The sequence below is a fragment of the Carassius gibelio genome, chromosome A15 (genome assembly GCF_023724105.1).
Source record: "Carassius gibelio isolate Cgi1373 ecotype wild population from Czech Republic chromosome A15, carGib1.2-hapl.c, whole genome shotgun sequence".
NCBI lineage: Eukaryota > Metazoa > Chordata > Actinopteri > Cypriniformes > Cyprinidae > Carassius > Carassius gibelio.
The window spans coordinates 18,753,307-18,763,660 of NC_068385.1; the positions used below are offsets into that span (position 1 = coordinate 18,753,307).

Here is a 10,354-nt window from a genome sequence, read left to right on the forward strand (position 1 = left end):
TTTACTACGAAGCTATTCGTGATGGCTGTCAGCTAAACCAATAAGCTGCACTTTGACTGAATTGTTCAAATTGGTGGTTTTGATTTAGATTCTCTTTAAATAATTTCGATTCGAGATGTTCTTCATATTACCATTAAATTCATAACTATCACTAAAACGATTTTTTTATGGACAGCACGCTCTCACTCTCTAATATCATTACATTAAATATAGGATAGTGTATCAAACAGACTGTTTATAATTAGCCCGAAATAAAACAAACCTTACAGCTGTTATGTGTGAGGATAAAACATTTATTCCTCGTCTACAAAAGAACTGTGGTTTAAAATGAATTTCTTAATGATGTTGTTATGTGTCACTTCCAGAACCACAGAGTGCACATATTGCTCTTATCACGCTCTCGCGTTCTCCAGCTCAGATCAAAGACTGTCCGGTTTTTTTTTTAGTTTTGGCCTCATCCCAGCAGAGCTTTCCGTCATCATCATCATCAACACCATCATCATGGACCCTAGTGTTTCCAAATTCTAACCAGCCTACGCTTAATGACTCCTCTTGCCAGTCTTGGCCAATAGCGAGCATGAAGGGTGATGTGGATCTGCAGGACTGATAAGGTGCCCCCCCCCCCCCCGCCCCCCCCCCCCCGCCTCTGTGGGAAGGGGCTCGTGGAGAGGAAGGTAGCGCGCGCGAAGCAAGGGCCAGATGCTCGTCACATATAAATAGTGTGACTCCAATAGTGAGTGTGCAGCAAGTCCACACACTCCGCAACCAGAGGAATTGTCAAAGATCTCGTCACATCACCTCGCATTCAGGCCGACAGATCGAGCGTGTTATGGTACACTGCTGAGGATCTAAAGAAGATTGTTTCTTCTTCTTCTTCTTCTTCTTCTTGGGCGCAGTGATGGAAGAACTCACCGCGTTTGTCTCTAAATCTTTTGATCAGAAAGTGAAGGAGAAGAAGGAAGTGATCACGTACCGGGAGGTGCTGGAGACCGGCTCGGTGAGAAACAGGGAGGGTCTGTCGGTGGAGCCGGTGCGCGAGGAGGTGAACAGCAGCATCACGCGGAGCGGCGCGCGCTCGTCTCCGGTCAGAGACGAGGACATGCTCGCGTCCGAGAGAACCAGAGACTCCATCAGTCCCAAACTCACAGACGGTGAGGGCTCCCTTCATTTTTCTAGCCTTTATCATGCGGGTCATTTTTTTTTTCTTCAAAGGCCTCATTTAGCTACTTTAGAACTTCATCGCTTTCAAAATTTTCTATTTTATTTTAAAGTCACATTAACTTCGTTCAGGCTTCACGAAACGTGATAAGTCTAATAATTTGACAATGTCATCACTGTCATATGATTGAAGCAGCCTGAAAACAAACCTACAGTGAATATATCAAAAGTTAACATGTGATCATATCGAGCGCTGTAACATTATGGCTGTATTTTTGTTGGATAGCTGCATGCGGGCCTATATATATATATATATATATATATATATATATATATATATATACTTGTGTTAAAAAAAAAACCTTCCTTGTGAAACTTCGTAGCCAGATGTTAAGACGTTTGAAAGATTTACAGATGATGCATAAACTAACAGACTAAAATAAAATAAAATAAAATAAAATATGTAGGCTACCCGTATGTAGATATAGCCTACATAAAAGCTACAGGCTTTTGCTAAACATATAATAATAATAATAATAATAATAATAATAATAATAATAATAATAATGTTGTAAACAAACAATTATGTGCCGGATAAATCTACACGCATTTTATGCACGAGACACGCTGAAGGCCTATATTTCAATTAGCAATAATACCATATCACGAGTAGTATTAGGTAATAGGGCTAAATAATACAAATAACAATCGTAATGTTAAAAATAACAATAATGTTAACTGCGGATAATTTCGATTGGATTTATCTAGCTATTGTCTTTCCTTTAGATGTCCTAAACATCTAATTATGAATTGTTTCTAATACAGGCGAATTGTTATTTTGACAGCAGGAATTTTCTTTCAGCTTCGCTAATTGTTGTCTTTATTGGTTTGATTTTCGTAACATCCAGCCGATTTGCCAGACAGTTTATTTCACGTGCAATAGGATAATATCCGGTTCAGAGAGATCTCCATGCACATGTACAGCGTGTAAATAATTAAAGAGCTCTGTGTAGGACAAAACACCCGTGACCGACATCAGTGGCACACACTGCCCTCCTCCTCCTCCTCCTTCATCATCACTGGGTCAGGCGTTCATTCCTGTTTTCTGCTCCGTCTTCAGGTAACACAGATATGAAAGAACGCAAAGAGGATTGTAAGCCGCTGGAGGATGAGACACAGACTAAAATCAAGCAGAGAAGGAGTCGGACTAACTTTACCCTTGAGCAGCTGAACGAGCTGGAGAGACTGTTCGACGAGACGCACTATCCAGACGCCTTCATGAGAGAGGAGCTGAGCCAGAGACTCGGGCTGTCGGAGGCCAGGGTGCAGGTCAGACACCGCGCGCTGGAGACACGTGTGTGTGTGTGTGTGTGTGTGTGTGGCGCGCGCTCGATGCGCTGCGAGAGGAGAAACACTAACGTTTAATGCCAATGTTCAACGCTGTTAGGCTGTATGCAATCACATATTAGGTGCACAGTAGCCTAATTATCTTTGATATATATAGGTGATTGTATACTATATAATTAACATGTCATTATTATGTAATTAAATATAGGCCTACATCCTGTTACGTGCAACACGATGAGCGCGTAGCCTGCAAAACATGCATTAAATTATTGACACAGGAACATTAGCAATGTAGAGTCCCAGAAATCATTTCTAAGCAATGAGAGATTAAAAATGTAAGTGCATTTGAAATAAAAAGAGTAGGATAACATATGCAAATTGTTTTTTTTTAAAGTGTTACCACTCCTAGCACTGCTAAACACAAAGTTTCCGGCACAGAATAACGTCGTTATTATTGTTATTATATTTAATTATTGTTAAATGTGCACAGCCTACCTCAGCGTGGTGTATAAAATTAGAAATCAGCTTATGTGTTGAATGGAGGGATCATATTGTCGAAAACGTGATATTAACGCCGCTGAGCGATAATGAACAAAACAACGGACAAAAAACTACTCCCTGATTTGCGCGCATTGGCCTGCAGGCAACATCTGTAGTGTGCTTTTTAGGAAGGGGAAGACCATCTGCACAGAAACATAATGAGGCTCAGTATAGGCCTTGTGTAACAAGAGACGAGCGACTGAGCCGAGTAATGACATTCAACAGACATCGGCTCGGGTCTGATTGATCAGAAGAACACAATATCTGATTTCATTCGCTTTTATCTATTCTTTCCTTGGGTGGGGATATAAAATTCACTCTTTGAATACATTTGGGCCTTTTAAAAAATGGGCTCAAAAGACCTCCCTGGAAAAAAGTTAAACCATCGTCTCTCTTTGGGATCTTACCAAAGGGCATTGTCCCAGGCAAGGCCTGCGGATTTACATAAATTATCTATCATTTTTACCCAAATAAAGATCTGATGCTCTTTTTATATTCAGTATTCACAGACAAGGCCACACCGCTGGCTCAAAGACTAACACTGCCATTTAAACCGATAAAGTCGGGATTTATTATCGCTTTCCACTTTCACTTACAGCAGAAATATCCTGCGTGTGTCGATCAAAACGAATAAACAGAGCACTAACGAATAAACTGCGCGCGATTCAAAACAGATGCATTAAACACAATCATATCCAAATATCTAATGCATATTATAAATAGCAGAGAAATGTAACACAGGCTTTCTTTCTGATGTAAGCAATTCATATCTTAATTTTAGCCTGCAATTGAAGTCCGTGGCATACAGTCCCATGCTGGGTTTTTGTTATCAGAGGATCACTTTGCTTCTTCTGGGAGATTAAACCATTGGAGAAAGACGATATATTATAGCACTTTTTCAGATGCACGAGTTTAAGATTGTGTTTCTTTCCGTTTGTTTAACATTTTAATAAATCTCTTTGTTTGTTATAGTTGGCCTATTTTTACCTCATTTCTCCGTGCGTATATAGATAGCCTATAATAATTAAAATGTGTGGTTAGGCATAATGAATATTTTAGAGGTCCTCAGGGATGCACGGTTTTGCTGAGACTGTTGTCATTTAGGGAGGATTTACACATGCCCTCACTTACAGCTGTCAATCAATGTCTTGTGTTTCAGGTCTGGTTTCAGAACCGAAGGGCCAAATGCAGAAAGCAGGAAAACCAGTTACATAAAGGTGCGCTGCATTCAAACCCTTCACGTGCACTTGAATGCTTATATTGCACACAATAAATTAGCAATTGCTATTGCGTCATTCGTTTATTTATTCTGGCTTTCTGTTCTATTAAAAATCTATATTGTTTTTGTTGTTAGATTATCGGATTTAAACGGGACAATTGCAACATACAGAATACAAATATTTTATACGTTGCATTATACACTGTAGCCAAGTTCATTTGATCTTTTTTGTGTAGGCCTATTTACTGTGAAATATGATAGCAGTTTGTTTTTGAAGACATACAGATAAAAGTCGATGTCATCATGTTGCAGGAGTTCTCATCGGAGCGGCGAGTCAGTTCGAAGCGTGTCGTGTCGCTCCATATGTCAACGTGGGAGCTCTGCGCATGCCTTTCCAGCAGGTGAGGGACACTTTCTGATCCTATCAATCCACACTCACATTTCCCTCCGTTTTGTTATTGCAATGTCACCATAAATGAAAGATCTTGTCGAAGAATATTCATAGATGAGTTGAGATTTGTGAATTTGTCTTGCGGGGCATATAGTTGCAGGTGTCGGAATGTATTATGCTATTTCTGATGATAAATGCAGTTGATCCAGTGCCCAGTACCGGCTCTGATAGTCTCTGTTAAGTTAATGTGTTTCTCCCCTCTCTCCCCACCCGTGCGTCCATAGGATAGTCATTGCAACGTGCCGCCCTTCTCCTTTCAGGTGCAGGCGCAGCTGCAGCTGGACAGCGCCGTGGCGCACGCGCACCATCACCTGCACTCGCACCTGGCGGCGCACGCGCCCTACATGATGTTTCCCGCGCCGCCGTTCGGTCTGCCCCTGGCGACGCTCGCGGCGGAGTCCGCGTCAGCAGCGTCGGTGGTGGCGGCGGCAGCGGCCGCGAAGAGCACCAACAAAAGCTCGAGCATCGCGGACCTGAGACTGAAGGCGAAAAAGCACGCGGCGGCGCTGGGGCTGTGACGTCACCGAGCATCGCACGCGACAGAATGACGCACTATTTATGTTTCCTTATAAAGGACACGCGCGAGAAAAAGGAGGATATTTATGAGAACACAAACTGTGAAGTGGACAAACTTAACGTGGATCTTTTCGCGGATGGACGGACAACTCTACAAAATGTTGAACTACGAGACAAACTAAACAAAGTTGATCTTTTAGTGAACTTTTGCAGAAATCAAGAAGCTGAATCTGAATATAATGATATCTACAGCGGCTGGGACCACTGTTCGGCGAACATCTCTGCTTTAATACGTTATTAATTCATGGAAATAAAGAGGCTGGCCTCGTTTTATTTGAAACAAAGTTTCTCTGTGGATATTTGTGAAATATTCCAGAAATCACCTTTGTTGCCAAACATGAAACCTCCAGTGTTAACATATCCTGACGGATAAACACGATTTCAGTGGAAGTTTATGCTCTCTGAGATTAAATCAGCATTAAACGAAACGATGATCATCCCTTTCTCATTTGTTAATGAGTGGATTGTGAATCTAATCAGAGATCAGGAAATGATTCAGTGGAGATCCGACAGATGGCCATTTCACATTAACACACATCAGGCTTTTACTCTCGGTGTAGAAATATAATTCAGGTAAAACACTCATATTGATAAGTTACGGCCACGAGTGAAATACACATGTTAATACAGACAAAATGGTTTTGGTAGTTTTATGCTTCATCGATGCATTGTGGGAGCATTCTGGATTTCATCTGTTATTTATTTTCGTTCGTGTTCCTTCATCTCTTTCTCCGTGTGTCTGACATGGGTCTCTAAATGTAAGGGTTATAAAAGGACATCGACCGCGCGCACTCATTTTAATAATATTTATGATTTGATCATGACTGTGAAACGAGAGCTCACTTCAACACCGTGTGTTCGATTCATAAAATAAATGTTAAAAAAAAGAAAAAAATTATTGTAGGATATATGTGTAATGGTATATAGCATAGGTTAGTTCGTATGATTGATTTTTTTATTTTTACTTGTGCATATTAATGGAAGCGCTGAAACAGTTTCCTTCGTGTGCACCGTTAGAATTGCTCTTATAATTTAATGTCTTAAATTATACGATGGAAATAGGCATAGTTAAAACCCGTTTCTGTTTTTTTATTTATTTATTTTTTTATGTTTCTGTTGTGATATCATGCATTATATGAAGTTTGTTATTAGTAATGTATATTATTAATAACGTTTCGCCGAAAATCAATTTTATACATGACTATGTAAATACAAATTTATTTATTAAGGAAAAACGTTGATGATCAAATCTTTTTCAGCTCTGGGTGACTGAAAAACTCAGAGACTCCGCTTCACAGAAAGCGCTTCTTCTGCAGTGAACAGTCAAACTATAACACTTTAGAAACAGAAACCAAGAGGAGGAATAAATATTTTCATACGAAATGTTTTTGTTTTCTATGTTTTGTCAGAACACGTAATAATTTTATAGTTTACCTCTCACTCGCATCACTCCTGTCGAGATCTGAAGCGGTTCTCTTGAGAATCTGATAAATACTAAATAACATCTCCTCTCGTGATTGACCTGTCTGGTCAGATTTCTGTCTGGATACAAACTTCAATTGTATGGCCTATTAATGAATACAGTTTTAATAAAGAGCGCGTGTGTGTCCAGCTCTGGGCTGCACTGAAGGATTGATTCCTCTTACTGTTTAGTTGAGACAAACTTGTGAATGAGGAAGCGCTGTTCAGAGAACACGAGCTGAGTTTAACCCCAAACCGGAGAAAACCACCAGCTGATTTGGACAGGGAGCTTTAAATATATAGACTACTTCATTTTTCTAAGTGGGGTCAACCTGGCACAATTATGAGCTTGAACTAGAGCTAGAAGTGATGTGACAAATTAGAGAGCTAGACTGCATTATAACATTAAATATAACGATAACAATCTACATTCTGAAATTACATTATGTTATTATATTATGAATGAATTCTTCCAGCTGCTGTCCGGCCTTTACAGCAATGGCCTGTAAAATGTGTGACTAACAGAGGACTAACACTGAACCTCTGGGGTGAGACAGAGGTTAAAGAACCAAAGGGAGGTTCGAATCAATGTATTTATTTATTTAAAATAAAATGATGTTTATAATTTTTTTTTTTCAGACAAATCAGGTTGTTTTCTCTCATAACACAATAAATTACTTCATATAAACAAAAATAAGGAGATTTCCTTTCTTTGTAGGATCCCACAATGGGGAAAAACCCATTAGCCACTGCATGAAAAATGTAATTTGGTATGCGTCGGAAAGCATAGGGTCTTATCGGAAGAGTTTAGCATGACTTTTCCTCTGGCTCAATTGTTAGAGAATGTGCTAACAATGCCAAGAGCATGGCTTAGCTCCAGACCAACACACACACACACACACACACACACACACACACACTAATAAAACTCCAATGTGCTGTGTTTCACATGATGGTAAAAGAGATTTGGATCTTTTTAATGCTGTTGTTTTATTGATAATAATTGTTTAACGATTATGGAGGTTAGTGTTAGGAGTTCAAGTTGTAAAGTCTCTTCCAGTTTGAGCAAAAGGGTTTCAAGGGAATCCATGATACACTATGGTAAATCTGGAGAAAATATGATTTTGTCAGCAGTTTAGAAGAGCTACCAAATACGCTTTAAAAATATAAGTGCTTCTTGCATTTCAAGTTTTTTTCTCTCTCTTTAAATGAGCAGTCTTGGAAACAGATATTTGCACTCAGCATATGACAATGGTGACAAACAATTCATTTTCATATGAAAAGATTAACCCAGATCATTAAAAAACAAGCTGCTAAAAGTGACCACCAAAAACAACAACAGCAAGAAAATGCAACAGAATCATTTATTCTGTCTGTGGAAGTCACACTATTACAGCTAATCTGTAACAGATACAAGATATTACTGTAATCACAGCTAGTCATCATAATTATCCTGCACTATCACAGTCATTTAATGGCCAATTCACCACAGAAAATCGAACAACACTGTATGTTTATTGTAATTACTGTGCCTTGCAGTAGGCTACTGTAAAACCTCCAGCTGCCCATTTAGATGTTACAATTCCTTACCGTAACAGTACATTTAATATACAATATGCTTTTTAGAGATTCAGTGATTCTTTGACATTGAGGATACAAGCTCAATTTACATTTGGATTGTATTATAGTTCACTTTTCCTCTCAGTGTTAAGCCTTATCCATCTACAAGTACTCCAGGAGACAGGACGGGAGCACTGAAGTGCTTTCAGATTAATGATGGACAGAGCTATCATTTTTTCCCACACTCTCTTCAGTCAATAGCCTTCACACCGGCTCCACATTCCTACAGTACGTCTTCCTCTCCTTCATCTCGATCCCTCTTCTCTCTCCGTTCTGCGATGATCTTTAAGATGCACAAGTGTGACTCTCCAGAGCGAGAGGTTCACTCAAACTGTATCCAACTGAGAGTGATCTGAACCGCTGTAAACCTCAAGCAGTTAACCCTGCATTGACGATAAGAGCAGTAAAGCAGCATTTTGAGGGTCAGGCTCATCCCTTGAGCTCTCGATGCTGTATATCTGAGCCTCATGACCTGTTGCTAAATTTACCACTGTACAGCTTGCCAGACAGTTAATGCTGAGCAGTCTTCAGGCTTTGGGCTTTTATCGCACAGCTGAGCGGAGCAACAGTGCTTCTGCCCATTACAGAAGCACCATATCTACACTTAAGTTGTTTTATTGTTAAATCTGAAGCAGGGAGAGTTCGCCGTCTCCACTGAAGATTACATATTAAATATGTCTCCGCGCCCATAAGAGAGACAGAGAGAGGTAGTGTGCTTGAGAAAATGTCAATGAATGTTGAATCAAACTCCGAAGCGGTCTCGAAAGGAGGTGAGGAGAGCGAGAGAACACAAAGATAAGGTAGCTCTCTAAAGGTTTGCCTTTGTTATATATTAAGTGCCGCGAAAGAGAAATGTGCGCACATCATCAGACAAAACACAAGCAACATCAGGGGAGAGCAAGGAGATGAAAGACAGACTTCAAAGCTGCGAAATGGAGTGAAAGTGAGAGAGAAACCTGCCTAAAACTTGCCCAAATACACCAATTAAAGCAGCCTATTGCTTGGATTTGTCCTACGAGCAGTGCATCTGTATGAACCACTTAAGCAAAGTGTATAATTTAAAACGCTCCTCAATGGCGCTCAGTCAAGAAGAAAACAATGGGACTGACCAAATGAAGCCTGTTTTATAAAGGGTGGGAAAAACGGCAACACTCACAGCAATTCAATCTATCTGTTGGGAAGAAAGCTCACAATGCTAAATGAAGTCAAACAAAGTGAGGAATTGTTGTTTGGCATCCTGTTTAGGTAGTGCGGACGGACCGGCAAATCTTTTACCAACTATGAGCATTTATTTATTTTTGATGTAATTCCTGTTGCAGCTGGCACTAACACAACTCAATAACAACAATTAACCGGCCCTGAGGGGACGACAAAACCCAGGCATTTCATCCCCGCAAACTCAAAATCACACAAGACGTAAAGCATATTTACCCCTGTGATAGTAATACTGTAAGTTTATTCTCTCCAGTTGAAGCTGTAAATTAACCATACATAATTTTCAGTTTTATTTATTTGACCTGAATATATTGTCATCAAGAAGGAACATTGGAATATTCTTTGAAACAATGTGCTATGACGATAACCATACACTCACGTCATCTGATATTTACACTAAGAGTCTTGAATTACACAAATCTCAGTATGAACTCGAACGCTTTGTTGAAGTCAGTAATGTATACAGAAATTAACAGAATGTGTCTCAAAACAGCTGGCTGAGTAAAAAAAAAAAAGCTCTATAAATCCACTTTCCACAGGGTACATAAGAAGTCCTTGAACCACCCAAAGATAAATCTCTCCACCTTTTATTCTCTAAATGTTTTTTTTATAGATCTTTAACAGTTCAAGCAGAGCTTTTGAGAAACTGAAATGCAGAAGTGTTCAGACACTCAAATGCAGAAGGAGATTCAATTGTATCAAAGGTGTAAATTAAGTATTATATTCTAGTTCTGATATTCCAATACATTTTTTCAGTTAGAGCTTGT

The 10,354-nt window shown here is 39.6% G+C and overlaps 1 protein-coding gene across 2 annotated transcripts; it reads left to right on the forward strand.

Moving 5' to 3' along the window:
- Positions 1 to 739: 739 nt before the first annotated feature.
- LOC128028725 (short stature homeobox protein 2-like) lies at positions 740 to 7,405 on the forward strand. Of its 2 annotated transcripts, none has more exons than XM_052616050.1 (5): positions 740 to 1,151; positions 2,279 to 2,487; positions 4,205 to 4,262; positions 4,577 to 4,665; positions 4,976 to 7,405. In XM_052616050.1, exons 1-5 carry the CDS (start codon positions 899 to 901, stop codon positions 5,231 to 5,233), a joined length of 867 nt encoding a protein of 288 aa, XP_052472010.1. In that variant the 5' UTR covers positions 740 to 898; the 3' UTR covers positions 5,234 to 7,405. The 2 variants fall into 2 exon arrangements, with proteins under 2 accessions (XP_052472010.1, XP_052472009.1); XM_052616049.1 differs by having other exon boundaries at positions 742 to 1,151; positions 4,940 to 7,405.
- Positions 7,406 to 10,354: the final 2,949 nt, after the last annotated feature.

Coding starts and splice junctions, on each gene's coding strand:
- LOC128028725 (XM_052616049.1), top strand. CDS start 899: ATGGAAGAACTCACCGCGTTTGTCTCTAAATCTTTTGATCAGAAAGTG. Junction 1,152..2,278: donor CAGTCCCAAACTCACAGACG/GTGAGGGCTCCC, acceptor CTCCGTCTTCAG/GTAACACAGATATGAAAGAA. Junction 4,263..4,576: donor GGAAAACCAGTTACATAAAG/GTGCGCTGCATT, acceptor ATCATGTTGCAG/GAGTTCTCATCGGAGCGGCG.